This window comes from Amphibalanus amphitrite, unplaced genomic scaffold (assembly GCF_019059575.1).
Source record: "Amphibalanus amphitrite isolate SeventyFive unplaced genomic scaffold, NRLGWU_Aamphi_draft 000587F_arrow, whole genome shotgun sequence".
In the NCBI taxonomy this organism is placed as follows: Eukaryota; Metazoa; Arthropoda; class Thecostraca; order Balanomorpha; family Balanidae; genus Amphibalanus; species Amphibalanus amphitrite.
In genome coordinates this window covers 298,275-323,989 of record NW_024882081.1, presented here as the reverse complement: position 1 = coordinate 323,989, position 25,715 = coordinate 298,275, and the positions used below count along the sequence as shown (strand labels likewise).

At 52.7% G+C, this 25,715-nt stretch overlaps 2 protein-coding genes across 2 annotated transcripts in view; one reads left to right on the top strand and one right to left on the bottom strand.

Moving 5' to 3' along the window:
* Positions 1-14,396: 14,396 nt before the first annotated feature.
* Positions 14,397-18,630, top strand: LOC122394365 (bone morphogenetic protein 4-like). The gene is made up of 2 exons (XM_043391201.1): positions 14,397-14,848; positions 17,003-18,630. Exons 1-2 carry the CDS (start codon positions 14,533-14,535, stop codon positions 17,830-17,832), a joined length of 1,146 nt encoding a protein of 381 aa, XP_043247136.1. The 5' UTR covers positions 14,397-14,532; the 3' UTR covers positions 17,833-18,630.
* Positions 18,631-19,350: 720 nt separating this feature from the next.
* The window catches only part of LOC122394360 (leukocyte tyrosine kinase receptor-like), an 89,639-nt gene continuing 83,274 nt past the window's right edge, over positions 19,351-25,715 (bottom strand). The window contains exons 24-25 of the mRNA XM_043391194.1: positions 23,660-23,885; positions 19,351-22,513 (exon numbers count right to left, since the gene is read on the bottom strand). Coding sequence (XP_043247129.1) covers positions 21,692-22,513; positions 23,660-23,885 — 1,048 coding nt within the window. The 3' untranslated portion in view covers positions 19,351-21,691. The remainder of the gene's footprint in view (positions 22,514-23,659; positions 23,886-25,715) is intronic.

The following is a 25,715-nucleotide window of genomic DNA, read 5'->3' as shown; positions in this document are numbered from 1 at the left end:
CAGCAGCACGCCCGGCTGCCATACATAATTCACCGTCCCCTGTCGGGACAGTGAACACCTGGCCTGGGCTTGGCCCCGCTCATGACTGGAATACAAACCGAGTCGTCCGTCCGGCCTGACGGCCGGCCCTGGCACGTGCACTGCACCAGGGTGGAGGCTCAGGTCCACACTCGCCCCTCGGTGGAACCGCCTTCCTGTCAGGCTGCGCTGGCGGTGTCGAGATTCACTGGCGATGTCGAGAGTCACTGGTTGATGTCGAAGAGTCGCTGGGTGATGTCGAGAGGCGCTGGGTGGTGTTGAGAGTCACTGGGTGATGTCGTGAGTCACTGTGTGATGTTGAGCATCACTTGACGGTGCTTACTCTTAGAACCACTTTGTGATGTCAAGAGTCGCTGAGTGAGGTCGAGAGTCACTGGGTGGTGTTGAGTCTCTGGGTGATGGATCTAGAGCCACTGTAGGTGATATCGAGAGTCACTGGGTGACGTCCAAACGTACCCAGACGATGGAAAGCTCCGAACTGATGGATTCGAAACTGGAGAGTCTGTCACTGGATAATGGATGACGTAGTCAGTGCCGCACGTGACCAGCGAACCCGGAACAAGACTGCAGTTCCGGGTCGAGACAGCGTTAGTCGATGACCCGAGTTTTCGCACTGACATATTGGGCAATGAAACACGTTGACTTTATGTTAGGTATGTTAGCATGTGAGTAATAACGATAGTATCTTTCATACCACAAACGAGTGCAACTTGTTGATAAATATACTCCAATGCATGGCAAAAGATGCATTTATTCATCAGGTGCGTTCAGCTTTGGGGGTGTTGTTTTTATGTTGCCGCGTTGGCCCGTTGTTATAGGCATGTGGGAAGAGGTAAGGTGCTACTTCCGGTGACTACAAAACCAGTAAAACGCCTTTTGGGCGAAGAGCAAGCGAGCGAGATAGTGAGCCCTGCACGTGCGGAAGGGCGAGAGGGTACTTCCAACGGGCTTGTGCAAAGCACCCTTCTAACCGGTCGCTAGCGGTGTGCCAAATTTGAACGCAATCGGCCCAGCCGTTCCTGAGATCTGGAAGCGGCATTCTGCACGTGCGCACGTGCAAACGGGGTCCAAAATGACTTTTGCACGGCACCCTACTAACCGGTCCCCAACCGTGTACCAAATTTGAGCGCCATCGGCCCAGCCGTTCTCGATATCTGGAAACGCCCCCTGCACGTGCGCACGTGCAGTAGCACCCTAACCGCAGCACATGGGAATGCATTGCCTGGTGGGTGCCTACCTGTATGCCAAGTTTCACCGAAATCGCCCCAGTAATTACCGAGTTACTGAAATGGGAACAAATTTGGCACCTCTTATTGTTGTATTTTGCACGTGCAGTGGGGGTCACTCACATAGATGAAGAGTATCCGCCCTTTGGTAGAAGGGATGCAGCTACCCTATAAAAATTACCGCAAGACAATCGCTCAAGCCGCTGCTGAGATATGGGCCTCTCAAAATCATTGCTTTTGCAAAACTGCTTGAACACCCTTGACTTTTCACGTGGCACGTGCCACGACGGTCACTGAGATGTATCAAAAGTAGTCAATTACGGGGTAGAAGGGATGGGGCTACCCAGCAAAAAAGACCGCAGGCCAATCGGTCCAGCGGTTGCTGAGATATAAGCCTCTCAAAAGCGTTACAGGCCGGGCCGGGCCGGGCCGGGCCGCTCATACTGAGATTTTTCCGTTATATTGAAAAGACTTCGCTTCGCTGAGCTCGCTGCGCTCGCTCGCTCGTAACTATATAGGATGCATGCATTTCAGGTCCCTGAAAATGCAGATGCGCTCCCTGCTTTGAATGAGTGATCATATTTCCTACCTGTCAGCAAAGGTATGTGCACATCTATTAATGAAGTCGGTAACGGGATACAAATCTCACGCGACGAACTTTTTGTGAACGCCGAAGTTTTTCGGCTAAATTGCCTGCCATGTCATGACCAACAGGCACGCTGATGGGAATTCCCTGTAGCCATGCGGTGAACATAAAAGTCCATTAGTGAGAATTGCTTAAGCGCTGCTGTATCAACGATAGTTGTGTGGTGTGACAGTATGGTGCGTGATTTTATATCCCAAAACAAATGAGCGCAATTAAAATGCTAAGCTCTCATCATAGCCTTTATGCATCCGCTAGTGAGCGCTAGCAACAGAGCAACTTCCCTTTCACACTTCACCCCACAGCACACTTTCTGACAGCGACCTAGAGACAACACGCAGGCACCACATTCCAGCCCAAGTGTTTGCCGATATCAGTCTACTTTTTGTTGTCGCGCATTCCGAGCTGTCGCGCCGCGCATCATTAGTCACACGCGCTATCTAAGTAAGCTGTCACCAACGGTCCGAGGACTCCCGTCCCATCCGGCCGAGGCACCAGGTAGAGCGCCCGCTCGGCCATTTGGAGGAGGCTCCCATCGGGTCACGTGATCGCCTCGTGGCGCGGGCAGTCATCGTCCACGTCGGCATTCGGCCCCGTCGGTGACCCGGCCTAGGTGTCTTTCTCATCAGGTGCCTGCAAGAGCGGCATCCGCAGCTGCACTGGACAGACGACACCGCCGCCGCAGAGGGCTGACCTTCCCGCCGCTACAGAAGGCAGCCACCTGCGCAGCCGGGAATCGCGATATTTATGCTGCTATCAATTATGCATAGCTGGCGGGCTGAGGCGATGATGACCTCAATCTATAAGGGACCGGCTCGGCACGGTCGGCCCGTCGCCACGTGGGGGCCTGGAAGAGGCCAAAGCCCAGGGCTCGGCAGGCGGCCGAAGCCCAGCCCAGAACGCGGCCGAAATCCAACCCAAGAGGTGGCTAAAGCAAGCTCCGGGCCTCGCTGAGCTGCGAGTCGTCGTCCTGCACACAAATGGCCTGATTGAAAGCCACGCCCTCTCGCTTTGTCGTTGATTTCGCAACCGCCAGCTTGGCTTCGTCCTTGGGGGCTGAATGCTGATGATGCTTCTCTGACGACCAAAGCAGCGACCGGCGGTGACCTCTGGAAGGGAAACCAGTCGGAGGCTTCTTCGCTCTCCGCCAGAACCTCTCTCTCTCTCTCTCTCTCTCTCTCTCTCTCTCTCTCTCTCTCTCTCTCTCTCTCTCTCTCTCTCTCTCTCTCTCTCTCTCTCTCTCTCTCTCTCTCTCTCTCTCTCTCTCTCTCTCTCTCTCTCTCTCTCTCTCTCTCTCGCTCGCTCTCTCTTTCCCCTCTCTCTTTCTCTTTCTCTCCCTCCCTCTCTCTTTCTCTACCTCTCTCTCACTCTCTCTTTCCTTTCTCTATCTCTTTCTCTTTCTCTCCTCTCTGTCTCTCTGCCTCTCTTTTCTCTTGATATACCTCTCTAATCGCCCCCTGCCTCTACCCTGCTTCGTCTCCAGTCCTCTTCCTCCTTTACTTGCCGCATTATTTCCGCCGGTCGTCCGTGCACCTGGATCTGAGAACGAGGCGCTAGCACTTAATGGCCGAAACAAAAACACACTCGACACGTAAAAACCATTATCTGGCGGGCAAAACCAGCGTTAGTGGAGGCAGCTGAAACGCCAAGACGATGGAATGCACGTTCGGCCCGACCATCGATGGCCAGGCCAGTAAAGCGGTCGAAAATGTGAAGCCCTTTGAGAAACTCTGTTTTTCCGTGCTTCATACACTGCCCGCAACAATAGAAAATTGAATATTGATCAGCCAACGTCAGGTCAATCCTTAATACTATAATTGGCAATGGGCATATCAAAATAGTCACGTACAAGAACGATGTACCGATATACGTTTTTTCCAATCGCTAACTGGCAGTGGAGCTGAGTGCCTGAATGCCTGATCTTTGCACCTTGGATAGTTTTTTAGGGGTATCTACACATACCTCTGCAGCGTCCGATTCCACGTAACTGTTTCCACCAATGAAACTGGGCATATCACTTTAGCCGGTTGTACCGATGTAACATTTACTGACACTTGACAGTGTTTTTATAGTAATTGAAGAGGTACGATCACTGATTAGCTACGCTTAGACTAGCTACTAGCTAGCGATACAATCCGATGATGAACAGCTGTACGATGTTTTCATAAACATGAAATAGCGATGTTTGTGCTAAAATAGCAAGTTAGCAATAGTTAATTGGACGTCAGTTTCCGTGAACAAAATGATAAAGCAGCATGCTACTATAATCACGAACGCTTTCAAAATGGTGACACCTGGCAACATTCTAATGTATGGGGCATTGCGACATTCTCCAAGTTCCTAGGAGCTGTTGTGCTCTTTTAGTCACGAAAAGTCACGATCATGTGTTTTGCATGGCATAGCTTTCGCTGAACTACCAGTGCCCGCCACCTATAAGATCAATTTGTAATGCAATTTGGCCTCACCGTGCGTTCCATCAAAGTCAGCTAAGCACTCTCCCCTGTCGGTGGCGCTCTTAAGGGCCCGGTTTCTGATGTGGTGGAAAGCCATTCCGGCTCCTGGCTCTCCGTTGGATTTTTATTATTTCGCCAAATGCCGGGATGCAGGTGTGGAGTGCTGATACTAGATAAGCGCACCGCCTCGGCCTTGAGAGATTAGTACAAGGAGGACCTCAGCTGACACGCGAGGCTCAGCCAAGGCCTCCAGAAGCATCCGACGGCAGCGGGGCCTCCGGTACAGGATGCCCCCACTTAGCCCCCAGAAGGCATGCACGATTTTGTATTGTCGCGATGAGAGCTGTCAATGTGTTGATTGAAAAAAAATGATTTCGTGGGACTATTTTAGGAAGGAGCAAAACAACACCTGAAGATTCCGTGTGCTGAATGCATGTACTTATAGGTAAATTGGAGATGGTAGACGGTAGACGGTAGACGGTAGACGGTAGACGGTAGACGGTAGACGGTAGACGGTAGACGGTAGACGGTAGACGGTAGACGGTAGACGGTGGACGGTGGACGGTGGACGGTGGACGGTGGACGGTGGACGGTGGACGGTAGACGGTGGACGGTAGATGGTGGACTTGGACGGCTAACTGTAGAGGCGGTGGACAGTGGACGGTGGACGGCGGACTGTGGTTACGGCTAACTATAGACGGTGGACGGTGAACGGCTAGTTGTATACGGTGGACAGTGGACGGTCATGGACGGTCATGGACGGTGGACGGTGGACGGTGGACGGTGGACGGTGGACGGTGGAGGTGAGACGGTGGACGCAAGTCGGTGGACAATGTGTATGGTGGACGGCAGACCGTGGACGGGGACTGAGGTCAGTGGATGGATAAGGGTGACTGCGGACGGCGGACGGCGGACGGTGGACGGTGGACGGTGGACGGTGGACGGTGGACGATGGACAGTCCACAGCGGACAGCGGACGGTGTGCGGACCACTGCCAGGCCTGCCGTCCCTCGTCAGCCGGTCAGCTCTGCCGGCGCGGTGGTCGCCAAACCGGTGTGTCCGGTGCCACCGGCCGACCACTGGTCACTGGTCACTGGTCACGGGCTGGCGCACCTGTACTGACGTCCACACAACACTGACGTCCACACTAACACTGATGCCCACATCAACACTGACGCCCACATCACCGCTGATGCCCACATTGCCATTGATGCCCACATTGCCACTGATACCACAGTTCCACCGAGCACACAGTTCACTACGGCGGCAGGGCGAGATCATACTAGAAACAATTACGTGTCACAGAGATCGGCTAGCGTCCGAGCTTGAGTTGTTCACTAGCCTAACTTCTTTTGGAGGCGTTACAAATATGTACGGTGGTGGCTTATCACTTGGTATTCAGTTGCCTGACTGTGTAATCATTTTTGAGCTGGTGGATAATTTGTGCCGCGAATTGTCTAGTAATTTAACTTGTCAATGAATGTTCGTTGGCTGACCGTCTCTAGCTGTGACCTTGCGAGGCCGGAGGTGCACCTGGTCGTGTCGGTGTCGAGGGAGTGCCCTGTGATTGGTCACGACAGCCGGCCGGCGGGCTGACCGCAGCCCGTCACTGACCGCAGCTCTGGGCAGCGCCGCTGTCCCCGGCCACCGAGATTGATGGCCTGACATGCACAGATACTTTTCTCCATGACGCGACTCAGCTGCGGCGCAAATCTGCCGCTGCAGGCCCCGCAGACCGGGCCGCGCCGCCCTGCCGCGGTTTTTCCAGACAGCTGCGTCGAGATCGCCGATTAGACAAAGAACTGTTGCTAATGGACCTCGTGGTATAGTGAGCAGAGGCAGTTGTGTTTTCATGATCACTTGAGATGTCATAAACACAACGAATGACAAAACGCTGCAGCGACGACGAAGATTATCTCCAAACAATAATATGCTGAGCCTGATGACAATATCCTGAAACAACAATTGTATGTTCTAACATATCTACTGGTTTTCAGATAACACTGATTTACAAGGCTGTTAAAGTCGACATTCAATGAAATACCGGGATACTTATTGTCTGCATTTTTGCTCTTACCCAAGGTAGCAGGGTTTTCCGTTGATGGCGATCTCTTTCGATTGAAGTTAGGTAGATTTAAGTCACCACAAAATTATCATCAGCCTCGCTTGCAATTCTTAGGCATAGTGCCAATTTTTTATTGATTGCCAAATTGACAGGTGTTGTGTTGATGCGTGGATATCATCGAGTTATTCATTGTGGAGGATATATCAGTCCCTAGAATTACTCATTTGAGTGTGGAGCAGAGTTGGAAGTTGAAAAGTAACAAAAAGATGCATTTCATGTATATATGTACTACCTAGGCTGGCTGTAAAAGACTGATGTTCTCACTAAAATGAAACAATAAGAAAGGCTTCGAGGTGAAAAAAGCATATGTTTGCTGTAAAAACTGCGAAAAGAAGACAAGCTATAAGTTTAAGATGATTAGTAACAGCAGAAACACGGAGAGTTGTTCAGAAAATACCGGCCCTCTGCCGCGCGGCGAGTCGCCGCGCCGCGCGCCGGAGACTGCAACAGTGCACAAGACACTATCGTACGTTCGGCGCTCGCTGCCGCTGAACGGCTCTAAGCTCCTATTGCATCAACATCCGAAAGACGGATCGACACGGATGTAGGATCCCACATATCTGCCGCCTAAATTTCCATCATGTCGGTTTTCGCTCTGGCGAGAGGCAGCCGCGCATTCAAAATTCGCTGCCACACTGAAGGCAAATCACATTCTCGTATATTATATCACATGGTTAGCGAAGTCCTGCAGCTACTATCGTAAAAGGTCACAACTATTTACTGCTATAACGCTCAAAATGTGTCCCCCATGTAATAAAATTCCACTTGGCCGTATCACATTAGTTTCACAAGCTGAATAGGACCCATCAGCTTCTTGGCACTCCTATTCATCAGGGCGCTGTTTTACCTCCACTCTGGTATTAGTGTGAGTGGTGATTGATGAGCGAGGTAATAAATATTTACACCGGCCATCCAGCTGCACACAGCCTCGGCGGCTGGAATTAGCATACCAAACCAGACGCCCTCTCGGCCGGTCGGCCCTGTGACGTCACATTTCCGGCTCGGAGCGCGGCCGGGGCGGCTCAAAGCGGCCGCTGGAACCGCAGAGAGGCGCCGCTGTCGGTCGCCGACTGTAATCGGCCGGAGCAGGGAGGTCCGACGAGCTGCCCGAGGGCCGCGCGCCGCTCTTTGTTATGCCCGCCGCGGGCTGCAGCTACCGTGATACGCCGCCCGGCCCGGCAGACTCGCTGAATCAGGCTGCACGGCGGTCCGCGGTCGCTGGATCATGGTGGTAGAGCGCCGGTCCGGGCTGCCACAGACCTGAGCGTGGCTAAATGGAGAGCCTTTCCTCGTGTTACGTCAGGATTACTCTATAGATCAGACGTGATTTACGTCAAACATCCTCGACGGCGAGGGTCCTGAACTGACTGTCAGAGCGCGCGATTTACGGCAGTCACAGTGTGGGAACCGGTGGACCTATGACGCACGATTTCACTGGAGTAACGGGACCGGCGGCGAGGTGGACTGCTGTGCCCCCCACCTGGGTCTTCATCAGCGACGGCACGATCACAATCAGCCGGCCAACATGGACCAGTGCAGTGAACCGACGGCCACCCACCGCTGTCCCGGACGACTTTTGCATCCGCCAGCAACTGGTGCGCCCCAAATCTGATAGCGCGGCACTGCCGGACGGATTTTTGGTCTGTGGATGACTGATATGATAACGGGGATCGATGATATAGGTGATAGCGACCACCAGGATACTCAATATCATCGCCGGCCGAACAAGGAATGACCAACAGCAATAGTTCACCAGGCAGGCGGATTGATTTGATTAATTTGTATCTAATTGTTCTGAATATTCTGTTGTAAACCAGAATTGTCGAAGGGCCATAATTTTGAAGCGTTTCGATAAGATTTTGTAATACTTAAAAACATCAATTTTGCAGAACCTTAGAATAGTTGTTTCATGTATTGGTTGTTTCGAACTGCTCTATCTCAGCGTCTATTCATTCTCGAAGAGATAAAGGATACTATAAGCGTGAGTTAAATGATGCTACCTACAAGCCTATGAATAGGTATAGATCATAAGCACTTTACATGCGTAATTCACACTTCAAAAACGGCTTGCCTAACCCTCGCCGGCACAGGCCATTTTGCGTCCTTCGACGGCACAAGGGGGGTTGGTACGACCCCCCCTCGCGTTTGGCCCCTGATCGAGCTAGAGCTTCGCGGAAAAAACGAGCGTGTTGCCCGTCACGAGAGGAGGCCGATGATACCCAATTTTAAGGTCCTAGGTCATCGGGTGACCTTCCAGGTCAGGTCAATGACCCGAAAACCGGGAAAATCGGGACCTGTTAGAAAGTCGTAAAGTGTGGCTGCCATGTGGTTTTCCGGGGTGCTGATCACGAATATCGTGTTAGTTTTGATCAGAGATGATGTTTTTAAGCATTTAGACCAGGTCGGGTCAGGTCAGGTCAGGTCAACCGGTAGGGGTTGTGACGGGTATTCGTAATACGTGTCAACCGCCTCTGACAGCTTCGTAACATGTTACGAAGGCACCAAAACTACTTCGTAAATGTTCAAATGGTTGCTAAATTCGAATTCAGCTCCAAAAACTAGCCTAGAAACATGTAAAACTCGAAAAAGTGAACCGAGGTCACCCGAGGTCACCAAAGGTCAATGACCTGACCTGACCTTCAGGTGACCTTGACACCCACCCTAATGTATGGAAGCAACATCAAATCACATGTTTGAACGTTTGAAACCACGAAAAGCTTGCAAACGCGCGGCTAATGCGAGCCGACATACGCCGAATCGCGATTTCGGCCAAACATGGTCACGGAAAAGAGGTCACAGGTCAAAGGTCATTGGGGTCAGGGTCATGAAATTTTCAGGGAACGTGTAAAATTGATCAATGCGAGGGTACTGAAATTTTCGTCGCGATCGGCCGCTTTTTACGCGAGTTATTCGCGAAAAACCTTAGGGGGGGGGTTGCATCAAGGGGGGGGCCCTGTGCCGGCGAGGGCTAAGATATTTAGCTATACTGATTCCCGAATTATCATTCCCAATCATCGATTTGTCGCCATCAATATTGTATTCCTTCGTTATTTTTGTGTAACTTGATAACAAAAAAGAAGTAGACCCTCTCCTCCCCTTCCACTGCCAAAAATAACTATGGCCTCACTAACTTTTTTTACTGAACAAGCGTGTTTGGATCGCTCTATCTTCATAATTATTCCAGCACAATAATCTGGTTACCGTCTTCCGTTTCTTTCCCGTCCGGAAGGACAATTATGTAATCTCTTGTGACAGGAATTTGAAAGCCCTCTTGAGGGAGCGTGACCCTCGCATAGCTGAGCCTTTATCGCCTCCATCTAAAACAGAACTATCGGGTCACGCCCGTTCACGGCATATTGATTTAGGTCGGCTAATTTATGCCGGAGCCATTGTTTTTCCCGCCCGTCTGTTAGGAGCTGTCGGCGGCGACCGGACGTTCACCGAATGCCTTTCCTCTTTATTTTCGTTTGTGGACGACCGCCGCCGCTGCGCGATAGTCCATCTGGTCGAGGGCCACCCTGTAATCGGTGCCGCCTGTTGTCACTGCTCGCGGACGAGTGACCACCCTGGCCGGCCGGCGAGGCGGCCATTAGCCGACGGAAGGGCGGGGGGAGGGGAGAGGACAGACCCTCAGCCAGCCCGGAGACAGGAGGCCGCTCGGCCGTCCGGCGAAGGCAACTTTCCAGCGGCAGCATGTGAATTTTGCGTTCATGTTATTTGACAGATGTTCGCTAGGATACGATTTTAGTAATTTGCGCAAAACATTCTTCATTTACTGGCAGCATTTAGGCAGCATTTACGGCTGCATTCAATCTCTGGCACTGCCAAATCTGGCACTTCTCAGTCTCGCCGCCTGGCAAGACTGATCCCAGGGTCAGCCAGTAAGATGGCACCATGATAAGTCGGTCGGGGAACCCTCATCCCACGACCATCTCACTCGAATATCTGCGCTATTTGTCCACGACAGGAGCTGGACAGGCCATTCTATCCACCTGACCGGCCTATCTGGGCCCGGACAGATTTCAGCCCTGCGGCAGCACCCCACCTGGCCGTCCGAGCAAGGTCAGTGCCGTCCCATCCACCCAGGGCCACCCCTCCTGGATCGATGGACGACCACCCCGACTCTGGAGCTTCTCAGACTATCTAGGCCTCTACTGAGATGGGTGTGCGATTTACTGTACTGAATATAGAGGGCCCTATGTTGTGGAGAGATACTCCCGATCTGTGGGCACTTGAACAGATAAGTGGAAAGAAGGAGAGGGGAAACGGGGAAACGTCTTGGAAAATGCAGAACTCCTTGTGCCTTGGCAGGGTTACTACCTACTTGGGCTAATACAAGGAAATTTTTGGGCTATGGTGGCCGGTGGGGAGCCTTTTGACCCTTGAATTGTGGAGAGGGCATGCTTGGGTCAAGGAGTACACATTCAGATGTAGAGGGCCACTCCTTGGGCCGTGCAGACACACCCCTTTGGTCATAAAATGATGCCCACAGTTACTGTGCCAGGGCCATTCATGGACAACCTTCGGGTTATGGACCGGAGCGACACTCCTCGGGCCGCGGGGTCTCCTATTTCCGTCGCCGCCGGCCGCGGCCGTCCCTCTCTCGTCTGACGGAGCGCCGGGAGCCTCCGGCGGCGGCCGTCCGTCCGACGGCATACCTCAGCTCGTCCCCGGTCCGCCCTCGGTACCCGCACGGCTGGCGAGGACACGGCCCGCCCCTTCCGGCCACCTGGGACCGCCGGCCCGGCCCGCCGCCGCCCTGTCGCCTGTTTGTCTCTTTTCTCATGAGGCGTGTGCGTGCGCGTGTGTGTTTAGCGTGGGAGGGCGGGCGCTGTGGACGGCCGCACGGCACGCCACCGGCCGCTGGGAACGGGCTCCGGGCGCGGCCCGTGATGGCCGGCCGTCCATGATCAATCGTCAGTGTCAGCACCGGGCGGGCCGGACTCGGGGCCCGGCCGAGGGGTCGCGGTCGCCAGCGGACCCTCCGGCCGCCGCACCTGGAGAGGGAGGAGTTCACCCGGGACTGTCGTCCCGGGTGAGGGATGGGTCCGGACTCCGAGCACGGTACGGGGACAGGGCTCCGGACGGCGGTACACATGGAGGTCCCCGCTTCAAAAATTAGTTAATCCCTATAATATAGACATCATTCTATAGAGAAACTCATGTTTAGTAAGAATAATGTGGTTTCCAGTTATCTGATCGATAATTTTTAGACCAAAAGCTAACTAATTGTATTCTTACCACATCTCGGTGGAGCCGCACGACGGTCTGTTGTCAACATGTCAATTGTTGTTAAATACCATTACGCAGAAATGTAGTATCTTCATAAAACCCAACACACTAGGGGAACTGTGGGAAACCGGGGTTTTGGGTGGGGGGGGGGGGGTACTATTTTTATGAAAAAGTGATAGATATACACAAATAATTTTGGAATTACATTACGGTTCTGTATTTTTAATTTTTAATAGAAGAGAATTCGGTAATTTTCTTTTTCGGTAAAGCGCCTCACGAGATGCGCCAGATCTGTCGACGAATGATAGCGACTTTTCTGAAAAAGTCTTCAGAAATGTTTCGTTCGTAAATATTTTCGTTCGTGCATTTTCTTTATTTTCGTTTTTTGGTCCGTGCATTTTTTTGTCTGTACATATTTTCATTCTTCGTCCAACATTTCTTCGCCTGTACTGTGCATGTTTTCGTCGGTGGCCAACTCGTGGCGAAGCAGTGCAGTGCCGAAGGCAATGCCTTAGGAGAGATTACAGGCAATAGTAAATCAAATATTTTTAGGTTAAATGGTTATGTATCTGGCTTCAGGCCGAAGGCCTGAAGCCTGATGCATGACCACTTAACCTGAAAATATTTGATTTACTATTGCCTGCAATCTATTCCTGCAAGTAACTATTTCCTTATCCGGTAGGCAAAAATCAGTAGGTTAGGTTAGGTTAGGATTCCCGGTAGGCAAAAATCAGTAGGTTAGGTTAGGTTAGGTTAGGTTAGGTTCCTTAATGCCTGGTAGGCAAAAATCAGTAGGTTAGGTTAGGTTAGGTTAGGTTAGGTTAGGATTCCCGGTAGGCAAAAATCAGTAGGTTAGGTTAGGTTAGGTTAGGTTAGGTTCCTTAATGCCTGGTAGGCAAAAATCAGTAGGTTAGGTTAGGTTAGGTTAGGTTAGGATTCCCGGTAAGCAAGAATCAGTAGGTTAGGTTAGGTTAGGTTAGGTTAGGTTTCTTTATGCCTGGTAGGCAAAATCAGTAGGTTAGGTTAGGCTTCTTTAAGCTCGGTAGGCAAAAATCAGTAGGTTAGGTTAGGTTAGATGTTGCCGAAGCGTCATTATTCTTTTCCTCAGGTTAATAAATATCTAAAAAGTTAATTGTTTTCGAAAACGGGCTTCGCTGAGGAAAACTAAATATTATAACCAAATATTTCGGCTTTATTGATCAGCCTTGTTCACTGGTTTGAAAATGAAATAATGAAAATTATAATTAATTATAATAAGAGTTGATATCTGCCAAGCTGAGTTCGTACAAAGCGTGTTGATTCTGCGCGGCTCCTCTGTTTTGGGGAAGCTGGGCTCGTGGTAAATTCACATTATCATTTATACAATTGAATTGTATAAATGATAATGAACCAGTGATTATAATTATTATAATTAAAATTATAATAATGAAAATTATAATGAAAATAATGAAAATTTGAAACATCATTTTCAAACCAGTGAACAAGGCTGATCAATAAAGCCGAAATATTTGGTTATACCTAATATTTAGTTTTCCTCAGCGAAGCCCGTTTTCGAAAACAATTAACTTTTTAGGTTAGGTTAGGTTAGGTTAGGACACCTCTTTAAATTTCATCGAGTAATAATCGCTTTTCTCAAATTTAAAGTTGTCCGCGCTTTAGACATAACAATTTGAGAACCTTGGTATTGTTTGTCATTTCTGGCTGCGATAAAAAATTGTGCACGCGAAACGCATCTGATATTTTTGCAGCCTTGATTGTTTATAAATTGTGTTCATCCGCCGTAACCAGCATGGCGTCAGCGTCGGTTGCGAGGGGTGAGGCATGTGGTGCTTTGGGGTCAATTTTGCCAGCTTTAAATGGTAAGCTGTTGCATTTTACTGGCAGGGAATGTTAGATAGTTGGATTATAGCATGTTGTGATACTAATTGGATTCATATAATTAAAACGAAAACGCTTGGGGACCTCCGTGTTTCCGACCCTCCGGACTGAGTCATGGAAAATGGCACCTCCTTCCCGGAGGACCTGTTTGAAACAGATTTGAAGGTTAAAAAACTGAACGCGCAAAGTTAGGTTGTTGTTCCTGATATAGAAGTAAAACATTACCGATCAAGTTCTTGTGCTAGAACATAATTTCTGTGACCACAACCATGGCTGTTGTGTTCGAATCACATCAAGCAACCATCGAGCTGCCAAAGACGTCAAAAAATACCCCGGCCGTCAATACATGTTCATTGTTCAGCATACCATTGCTGCCTCTCGGATTGTGAGGAAGGATGAAGGGGCATTGATATTGTCATTGGCCGTCCGTTCATCTGTTGTCCTTCCCTTTTGCCAGGTGTTGGCTGGTCAATTATTAGGGTCGACTGTGCTTATGTATGAATGTGTTCGTTGCAGTCAACCATGCGTACATTATCTTGTTTCTACTCTTCGTGTTCGAATCATGGTCTCGACAATTGATCGTGTGAGAAAATAGCTCAATTCGGGCTCAGTGGTTTCGCTCCTGCTCCGTTGCCGTCCAGCCCGGCCCCGGTGCTGGCGTGCGGCCGGGCCCGCTCGGTAGGCGGCCGGCCGGCCGACCCGACCCGGCCCGGCGCCAGCGTGGCTGCCAGGACGCCGGCCGCACCGGCCGGTCGGGAGGCCGGTGACGGCTCTCGCCGCGCGGCGCCGCCGCCAGGGCGCAGCGGGCGCGCGAGTCCGCGTGGCGCGCCGGCCGCCACCGCCACCAGTAGCGTCCGTGTCGGCGAGAGCGCCAGACGTGTGGTGACGGCGCGCCATGTGACGGCGCCGCGCTCTGTGCCGCTCCCGTGTGTGATCATGTGGCCACTAGTGGTGACTGTGAGCGCCCTGCTGCTCGGCAGACCGGCCGCCGCCGCTGCGGACGCCGACCCGCTCCTGGAGAAACTGGCGTCCGGCCGGCCGCCGCGCGCCGTCGTCGATAAACTCGAGGCCGCATTCCTGCACACGCTGGGAATGAAGCGGCGGCCGAGCGCGCGGCCCCAGGTGCCCGCCTATCTGAGCGAGGTGTACGCCAAAGTTGCCACCACCACGCGCGAGCTCAACACGCTCGACTTGAACCTGCCCGGCCGCCTGACCGGCTCGGCCAACACCGTGCGCAGTTTCATCCATTCAGGTGAGTTGAGAGTAGCGCTCGAACGAGGGCCGGCCGGCCGGTCGGAGCGGCCGGCCGGCCGGCTCGCGCGGAGGGTGACCCTGGGAGCCGCGGCCGCAGACGCCGAGCCGCGGCTCCGATGCAGCTGTCGGCCGCGCTTCTGCCACTTGGCAAGGGATAAGCGGGACCTTGAATGAATTAGATTCACGGCGGGATGGTCAGTCCACCAGTGGGCCATTCGTGGAAGTGATATTGGGCAAGCGGTGTGGAGTCAGTGACCTCTGAGTGAGAGGCATTCAGGAGTGTTCCGGCAGCGTCTCCTGCGCGCCGAGTGAGCACAACCCTGGGGACAGGAGATTCAGGCTGCGTATTCAGGAGTGGGTACTCCGAATTACATTGAGGAATGGCCTGGCAGCATTATCTTCCCACAGTCAGAATGTTCAGCTCTTCGGACAGCAGCAGATTAACGTAAACGATCAGGAAGATTTCACATTAAGGAAAAATTAAAAGCAACGCGAGGGGTAGGCTAGTCTAATTGACTTGGCAACAGGCTGCGGACAGATGGGGACACCTTCAGTGAGTGTGAAGAGGGAGATGTCAATATTCGTGCTAGTCACTTGTGATCCGTTGGAGTCACTCCAGCTCGCCCTAAAGGAATGTTTAGAGGTCTTATTAGCTTTGCCATTAAACGGAGAAGCACCGCGCCGTTTGAATCTGAGACCTCGGTTAGCCGAAAACTCGGGTCACTGGCAAACCACATGTGTGACGAGTAAACGATCATGGATGTCCTCAGCAGAGAAAGTATATCAGCAGAGATAAGGCAAGTATTACTTGCACGGAGGCAAGTAATGGTATTTTTAGGCTGGTACAGTCATGCTTTTCTACGAAACAACACAACATCTGGAATGGTTTCTGAGATGCGTTTGAGTTGAAATGGTCTATTTGAGTCTGTCATAAATACGTAGCACTAATTTTAAGAACATGTCAAAGGCTGCAGACGAAGACAGCGACGGAAGAACGGCCGGGTTCAGACATGAGCTGGTCAGGGACAGAGATGATTAGGGCAGGGTCAGAGTCGGGCTCACGAATAGTCTGATACGGGTCAGATATGATAATGGTCATGGGTCAGGGTAAGATACGGGTCAGAGGTCAGGGTTACATACGGAGTGTCATAGAAAGAGGAATGAATTGAGGGAAGATCTACCCCGTATGCGGGTGCCACCAGGCTCACTTCTGTGCCGGAGAGATTTCTGAATGAAGTAAGGCTGATCGACGAAACAGTTCAGTGATGGGTAAAGCAGCCTCTGCAATTCGTCTGCTCTCTGCCTCGTTTTCCCACACAGGATCACAGTGATTACACGAAGGGAAGCGGTTAAGTGCCCGACCAGCACCCTCATCTGATTAAGGTAGCACTTGTACGAAATTTGGGCTGCGTGCTGGAATCACCATAATTTGCTTTCTGGCTCGCAAATGGCGGGCTGGCACGAAGGTCGAGGGCGTGCAGCAACGCCTCTCCGCTCGCGCAATCGTCGCGTAGCTGGGCATCCCGGAGGATGCACCGGATACAGTGCAAGTGCATTATTGTTGCGCATTGAGGTCGTGAGAGCCCGCTGCGATGTTCTAATCGCTGCGTCTTCAGGGCTCAAGGGCGTGAGGATAAAGGCTCATCACTTGTCACGACTGTTGTGCGGATACAAACGCTCCAGCGCTTACATGACGACGTGCTGAGCCCCACATTCCTCAACGCAAAATAGGCGTGGAAAATAAAATAATTACATATGTGCCAGCCCCAATCGACCTTCCGGGCAGTCAATATCAAGCCTACTCGGGCCCATCCGGGCGCCATAATTTTCACACCCGGGTCGGATTGAGTATTACGGCGGGGATTAGCGTCACACCAGGTGTCTTCACGCCTGTGCGCGGTCCATTCAGACGGGACGACGCCAGTGTCGACTTACAGCGGGATGTGACAGCCAGCACACCGATTAGAGGGTGCTTACGGCCGGTCGAGGGGCCGTGGAGTGACTCGCAGCGGGGCGCCAGGTGGCCCGATGGTCAGGGGTCGCGCCAGGGACTGTTCAGCTCCCCGCTCTCAGGGTGTTAACGCGGCCATTTTCGACCGTTCGCCAGGGCCATTTGGAAACCGATTGTGACCGTGTGCGTCTCCTGTTTCAGAGGATCGTGTGGACTGGCACAAGTATCCGGCCAACCTGCAGCGGCTGGTGTTCAACACGTCGGCGGTGCCCACCACCGAGACGCTCTCCGCCGCCGAGCTGCGGCTCTGGTGGCCCGGCGTCGAGAGCGACGCGTCGGGCGAGGGGGAGGGGGTGGCGGCGCGCGCGCGGCACCGAGTGCAGGTGTATGATGTGGTGCGACGGACAGGCGCCGGTGGCCGGCCCGTGCTGCGGCTAATAGACACTGTGACGGTACGCGGAGCCGCCCGGCCGCTCAGTCTGGACGTGAGCCCGGCGGCGCGCCGGTGGCTGGCGCGGCCCACTGCCAACCACGGCCTGTTGGTCAGGGTGCTGGCTCCGCCGGGCGCCGGAGAGCGGCTCCGGCTGCGGCCCGTCCCAGAGGAGGCCGCTGGCGACTGGCAACGACGCCAGCCGCTGCTGGTCACCTTCACCGACGACGGGCGGCCGCGTGCGCGCGCGCGCCGCAGCGCCCCGCGCTCGCACAAACGGCACAACGACGAGTGCCGGCGCCGAACACTCTACGTCGACTTCACCGACGTCGGCTGGAACAACTGGATCGTCGCGCCGGATGGGTACAACGCCTTCTTCTGCAAGGGCGAGTGCAACCAGTTTCCGCTGCCGCAGCACCTGAACGCCACCAACCACGCCATAGTGCAGACTCTGGTGCACGAGAAGGGTAGCTCAGTGCCATCCCCGTGCTGCGTGGCCACAGAGCTGTCGGCCATTTCGATGCTCTATACAGACCACTCGGACAATGTGGTGTTGAAAAACTACAAGGACATGGTGGTGGAAGCGTGCGGGTGCAACTGACCAGTCCGCGGGGCAGCGCGGGCGGGGGCGGGGGCGGACGATGCGCAGCTGACGCTCGCGCCGCCAGCCGGCGGGGCGCCGCCGCTCGCACTCCCGCTGTTGTTGACGTGTGTTGTTGCCGCCGGCGTGGCCGCGGACATTGGGCCGCGAGGGGCCGACGGTGGCCCTTGGACGCCTGTGCGCCCGAGCTCCCTGCCTCTGTGGTGTATCTGTGCCGCCCGGTGGGCCGCGGGGCCGCTGGCGGCGCTGAGGTGACGCACGAGCGTCTCTTCCATGACCTAGTCCTGTTCCGTCTGTGTATCGTTATAGAGTCGTGCTAGCTCAAATGTTTTTTGAAGGCGGAACTATGCAATGTTTGTGCGCTGGTCTGTTGTTTTCAGATAGGCGCTGAGCTATTATGTGTGCGTAAGGAGAGATGAATTGTGACGCCTGCCTACGCTGTGCGTGGACTCGTGTTTTTCGAATGATGTTGTGTGTTTGAAAGGGTTATATGGCTATCTGCGTGTGGGAGCGTGAGAGTTGGTCTGACGAGGTTTGAGTGGGTGAATGGGTGAGCTGTGAGGGAGAGCCGACCGTGCCGCTGCCATGTGATGAGCCGGGCCGCAGCAGCAGGCCGGGCCGGCGACAGCTAGTGGTCGCCGCCCACATGTACAAAGTCATTATTTAATGAGCGTCGGCGCATGTGCAGCTGGGCGCGGGCCACCCCGGCAGTCATTTTTGTATTATCTATATGATGTCCTGATTATGTGGTGAATCCAGATCATGTAATGCCATGTATATACAAGAGATATCAAACTACACCTTCTGTTTGAGGCCTCTGTCCTCGCCAATTACCTGAGTGTCCCATCAATAGTGCTGAATGGCGCCGCTTTGAAGTGCCCGCCGGCTATTTTTGCGTGGCTGATGCGGATGCACCTGGGGTCCGTTTCGTGTAGGTAAATGTTTTGCCTGGCATTGTGGACAGTTAAAATATGCCGTCACGCTAGCCGGACCACTCGGAGTGGCGGGTACACCGCAGGTGCGAGGAAACTCTGTCCGCCGGCGCGACACGAGAGATCTAATTAAACGGTTACCGACAGTCCAATCGAGTCCAGTCGGGGAAAGCCGTCTGGGGCTCACTGTTCGTTCTGAGGCCCTCGGAGATATCCGCTTTCAAGTGTGTTATGAAGCTCAACATCCCATTGCTCGCCCGTCTCCGAAATCCCGCACCCTACCCATAGTCTACTCCAACCTCGAACTGCTTCGCTTGTTTTCAATAGAAAACACAATTCTAACGAAAACAATTTGAAAACAATTCTAACGAAACAATTCTAAACGAAAACTACTTCAAACAACCTGCGGTTATGCCCCACATCCTACTATCCCACTTATATTTTCTGGACCCATTAATTTCCATGTTCTGTCTTCATCTTCTCTATCACTGAACTCTGCTTCACTGAACTTTGCCCCTGGCTATATCTATTTCTGATCGTTCCCCTTCTTGGCAGTCTGTTCGTTATGCTCGCACAAACTGTAGTGTTTCGTTACAAGTCTATGTATTCACATGAGTGGTGTCCGGCTCGGGCAGACACTCACACCCATCTAGACAGAACTGCAATCACAGCCGCCTCGTCGTTTGGCGCAAACTCCAGACCGTCGGGCGAGGTACACGCACCCGGTACACGTGTTCGTACTCAGTACCAGCACAAGTACCCAGCACAGATACACGTACTCATTGCGCCGTACACCGCTCGCCAGCGCGGCGTAGCGGTCAACAGCACCCAAAACACAGACACAGTCAACTCACAGTTCACAAACACCTGACCAGTTGAGCCCAGTGGTTGTCATTTCAACAAAGCTGCCGTGAGAGCGTTTTACGACCTCACTGGCGATATGACAAAAATACAGTGCATGAACGTAATTACAGGCAATCACGTCGTGTGACGATAATTGTACCGCATTCACTGATTCTCGATGCACCTGCCTGGAAGCAGAATTATGAAGCATCGTCTGCCTATAGATCGAATAAGAAATATCAGCTGCAATATCATTGTCGCCCTTTTAACGTCTCAGCACATCCGACAAAACGTGTTGTAAACAAGTTCCTTATTGAACTTCGCGGTATGGAACCATGTCTCACCACCCACACGAGTTTCCATTTTACGTTTCACGTTATAATTCGGCAAGAAATACAAAAATACAAGGACCCAGTCTCAAATAAACCAAAGCACACCAGCAGGGTGATACCGGCGACTTTAATAACGCACATATATCACACACCAGTGACAGACACACCGGCCAATCCAACGAAATCAGAAACAGACACCAAGCGCCGCCCTGACACACATCCCCCATCTGCCAGTGTTTGAGCGCCCCGGACCCGCAACACATCAGGATATCAGACAGATAAGAGTGCGGCTAAGCATTGGATAGTGCCAGGATGGAGGCTGGATCTTTTTGCATCAGGCTCAACTCGGTATGTAGGGAACCGAAAAATCAACCAACCGAACAACGCGTCTGGCTTCGTTAGGACGAGGAAGTTCCTCTCACTTGGATCTGCTTGGTGCGGTGCTGAGTTGTGCCCTGGATCTCCGTTGGATCTACTGGATCGTCAGGTGAGCCTCGTTACGTGCGATCCACAGCGGGCGGTGGCCTGCTCGTGACGGTGGTCGCTGTGCCCGGCACGACACCGGGCTTCAGATGCGCCGAATCATCTCGACACGGGGTGCAAGACGCGGCCACCGCCACTGCCGACCGGTGCCTCACATCCGAGCCGGGCTATAGGGCAAATCAGAAGAAGGGTGAAAATATATGGCGAAAGTAGCATGATATATGTGTTTGGTAATAATTTATGTTGTTTTCTGCGATATTTAAATTCAAAATGTTTAATTAATGGGCTAGTTAGGGTCACTAAAAGGGTTAATGTTGGGTAAGGACATCAGTACTACATTGGTAGGATGTAGCCGCTCCCGAAAAACATCATCTTTCACCTGTTTATGGGATACAAAGCATTGTGAATCGCCACCTGCGACGACAAGTAGCCGTTTCGTGTTGGCTGAGCCCCTTCTGATTGCATTCGACATCTTGGAGCGCGCCCAAAGCTGAGGGTCACTGAATGACCTTAGAGTTGGGACGGTCGGATTGTTTCGTCATCCTTCGATAGAAATCTAGAGCCGGTGAGGCGCGACGGGGGTGATGGAATTCTGAGGGCTCCGATCGATGTTGAGGGGTTCACGGGGGCTGCAGCTGGGCCGGCTCGAGTCGTGTCACCTTCACGGAGCCCATAGGCGCTGGGTGAGAAACCGATCGACGTATCTGCCGCAGTTTAGGTACAGGTAAGCAGGCAACGCAGAATGACGTAGAAGTACTCGTACATGTCTAAGGATTCAAGCTCTTAACCCTGCATATTAACAGATTACGACTAGGCATTACGAATACCCTGCATGAAAATAACTAAACTCACGGCAATCTAAGCGCAATACCGATAACTGAGCTGCACAATCCGGCATTAAATCCGACGTTCCAACAATTGTCCATGAGCCACGCCCTGCAACACCAGTGGGTCTATGCAAAACCAACGTAACAGCCAGACATACACAGACACGCACCGCTGTGTCGCATAACACCAGACCTGCCAGCCACGGCAGCGAGCGTTCAACACATCACATATTGAGGTATCCCGACACACCAAACACTGAAGCACACCGCCCGCTAAGCATCAAAATAGACAGCACCGCTTCGACAGTGAGACAGCGCGATCGCGGTCTGTTCACACTTTTCACGAGTTGTTTGATAGCACCCGGTCGACCTGACCATGCCACGAACACGTCCAACGTCCTACGTCCCACAAACACGTCACGCACATCTCGCCCCAGCCCCACTAGCAGTGGATCTCACTGTAGTTTGGATTTTTCTCGGCGTCCGCTTTGGGTGTGGAGATGCCGATTATACAGGGCTCCGTCCTGCCCAGTGCCTTGTCGTATGAGCTAGTCCGTGGCATGGCCACCGCTGCCAGACCGCCCTCTGCGCCCACATTCATGTAGGGCGGAGGCGGGCGGGCCGTTGCGCCGCCGGAGCTTGGCGGTAGTCCGCCCGGATCCAGCTTCAGCGGACTCGGTTTCCGGGCCCACTTGGCCTTGCGCCGGGGGTCGGAGGAGGGCGCCGCAGCGGCGGACGATGATGGCGGCGGCGGGGGAGGTGGCGCCGGCGGCAGCGGGTCGAGCAGCGCAGCCCGCTCGGCCGGCGAGCCGCGTCGGTGTCGGTGCCGCGTCGAGGCCGGCGGCGGCCAGTCGGGCGGCTCGTCGGGCGACTGCTGTAGCAGCGGCTGGCCACTCGGAGAGCCCGACATTGCGGAGCCGGCCGCCGCGCCGCCGCCCGACGACGCGCTGCCGCGGCTCCGCTCCGGCGTGGTGAAGGACGTCTCGGAGACGAGCGGCCGCTCGGTGGGCGAGCCGCGCACGTCCTCCCAGCTCGGCTCCGAGGCCAGGTCGGTGCGCACCGTGTTGAGCGAGTGGCTGCTGGGCTGCGTGGGCACCAGGTAATCGGCAGAGGACGAGGAGGCGGGCGTGTCGGCGCCGCGCCGCTTGTGGCTGTCCAGCGGCACCAGAGGCTCGGAGTCAGACGGACGCATCACCGTCATGTCCTTGTCCGTGGAGCCGACTCGATCGAACACGGGCAGCGGCGCGGCCATCACGTCCGGGTCCTGTGGGGCAGGTCAGTGAGGCGTCACCTGACGGGAGACACGCAGGTCACCGCCGCAAGTCACCTCCGTCACAGGTCAGAGGCAAGGTCAAAGTACAGCTAAATAGACACGGCGTCGTCACCCCCTAAATACAGTTTTGAAAACGATTTTGCAGATCGGTTTTTACAACGATGTGATATTGTTGCATGATGATGATCGGTTTCAGATGATCACTGAGCCGGGATAACATTTATGTCGTTGCTTTTGACTTCTTGATGTTACTTCAGAAATGTGTTCATCGAAGCGATAAATGACCCTTAGGGAGTTACTTAATTGTTTCTAAGTCAAAGTCAATATCAATTATTCTCTGACAGATAGGTACATGGTATTCGCAATGTTTTACAGGTTCTCCGGCAACATAATCCTTAGACAATGCTTCATGCATCAATCACCTTGTAAAAATGCGTGGGTGTATGACATTGAAAAATGATTCATGTCATAACCCGTCTTCCATGGTATGTGCGGAGTTTTAACATCTACCATCATGTCACTATAATAAGCCACATAATTTGGCAATCATTGTTACCAGAATCGCATGTCTTTAGCTTCCCCTTGCCTTAGAATAATATTTGGGGGGGGAGGGAGGCACAGCGCCGTTTAACAGTGCGGGTTATTTACGCGCGGGTAGTACCAAAGTATTTGTTCGCCCTTCAATGATATCCTTCTCTTCTCTGCCTGTTTAACTATAGAGAATCATCAATTCCAAAGTCATAGATCGGAGCAGGAGCTAATCATCTCCGACAGACAGACAAAGGTCTCCTGCAACAGTGCTCTAAATGCCAGGTGCCCGGTGCGTATTTCAGCTGTTATTGATCAGTTATGCGGTTCGCACGCTCCACCGTCTCAAAATGGCAAACTGCTATATCCCTTTGATCGCTCACTGCAGTTGGAAGCACACAATTATCGCGCTAGCCACACGCACCGAGGCCCGCTGCTCGACCCACCGGTGGTGCCTATGACCAACACCAGATCGCTTCTCCCCGCAGTATACTGCAGTATAACTCAGCAAGCAATGATTGAAACTCAACTCCCTGCCGCTGACATGAATCCCCACTGACATGAGATCCCTAAGGAGTCCCCGCCCGGCTGGCAAGCTCTCGTTCCCACCTGGAGGCAGTAGTCGAGCCGCTCCAGGACGGTGGCGAAGGTGGGTCGCTCCTCCGGCACGCGCTGCCAGCACTGGCACATAACGCCGTACACGGGAGCGGGGCAGTTGGAGGGCGAATCGAGCCGACCACCGTCCATGACCAGCTGCATCACCTCTGTGTTCCCGCGGCCCGGGTACGGCAGCTGGCCGAGCGTCATCACCTCCCAGAGCAGCACTCCAAACGACCTGAGGACGTCATCAAGCGTCATCAGACAGGGTACGGCGTCATCATCTCCATATCTCCCAGAGCAGCGCGCCGAACGACCTGTCAATAGGACGGCGTCATCAGACAGCACACAGAGTACCATCAGGCAGGTCAGAACGTCATCAGACAGTACACAGTGTCATCAAACAGGGCAGAGCGTCATCAGACAGGGTACGGCGTCATCGGACAGTACGCAGCGTCATCAGACAGGGAGGAACGTCATGGGACAGGACAGAGCGTCATCAGACAGGACACTGCGTCAGCAGTTACGGTACGGCGTCATCAGACGGTAATAAAATAATCTAATAAAATATTCCCACATTTCCGTTTGCCGTCTGCAAACTTTGCCATCGAGGCCTCAGACATCATATGGTTCTTTGGGAAATTTATGTTGCAAAAATACACATCCGGCAGTGGTTGCAAAGTCAGATGCAGCGATCAGTTATATGACATGACAGGTACCCACAAGGAAACAATGCGAGACCGCAAAGCATATTCACATGCAGGGCGGTGTTGACAAGCAAACGGTGCCGTTATTCCAGAGCGAATGGCTTGTGAGTTGTGACCACAATGCCGCAGCTTTATCCGCATTTTAATCTATGAATAGCAGCAAAGATGATGATCTGTGCCTATTTATCATCCGCTATTGGGGGTATAATTGGCGACTTCCTCAAAGTTGCTGGTAGAACCACAACCAGAGACGTCTGTAAGTTGGGATCAAACTCCCATGGCATAGCTTGAGTCCCGCTCTTTTTGCTCGAATCCAAATGTAATAAAGTGGGAACGAGCCATGATACATATTTCTTACACATAATGTAACTGATATGTGGGCAGATAGAAATATTTTCTTGTTATATAGCTAAAGGCCTAGATTACTGAGAACAATACACGTCGGATTAACTCCATTCACAATTCGCATAATGATCGCTCCGGGTCGTAGGCTAACACTCAACAGGCAGCATATAAGCTCATCTTCAGATGCTAATCGGTCCTCGTCACATGTTACCACTCAACAGGCAGCCTAAGTCCGTGTTCACACCAGTCCCGGTTCCCTGGAAAAGCCGATAAAAATGGCGACCGGTGCGGCGCTGACGGCGCACCGGGGCTGCCAACTGGACACGATTGCGGCCGGCGTGTCACCGAACATCACTATTTACACGGCCGTAAGTGATTTAACGTGTCCGCCCTGCACCTGTGCTCGTCACGTGAGACAGCGCGCCGCACGACTCAATTAGGGCGCGATGTCGCGAGTGGGTACAGATCCACCGACTGTCGCAGCATCACGCGCTGTTCTGTGAAAAAAGATGCTTCTAGTTTACAGCGATGGTGAGGCTGTCATGGCTGGCAAAATTATTATTCAATGTATGACCAATCTCAGCGGATGCGGTTAACTTCCGTAGGAATCATGGAACAACAGTGCACCGCGAACATGTCCTTCAAACTTCAAAGGCGACCTATAGCGAGATTAGTGGTTCGTCTGCATGACTGAACAAAACCACATCGACCATCTTACAGTTACTTCTCCTCGTGACACACTAAAAAAGCAAGATACAGCCCACGAAGGGCCGCCTTGAATAAACAACCGCACAGCGTTCTTTACTTATGCTCTTTGTTGGAGCTAGTGAATATACGAATCCGAATAATGCATTATACCAAAAAACTCGTGGAATGAAAAAATCATCGGTAGGTAAGCGATAGGTACTGATAACCTAAAAAGAATAACATTGAAATGGAACTGTCGACAGTGACTAAGTAACATGACATGAGAACAAAATATATTAATTGAACATGTAAGTAATTTAGATGATATT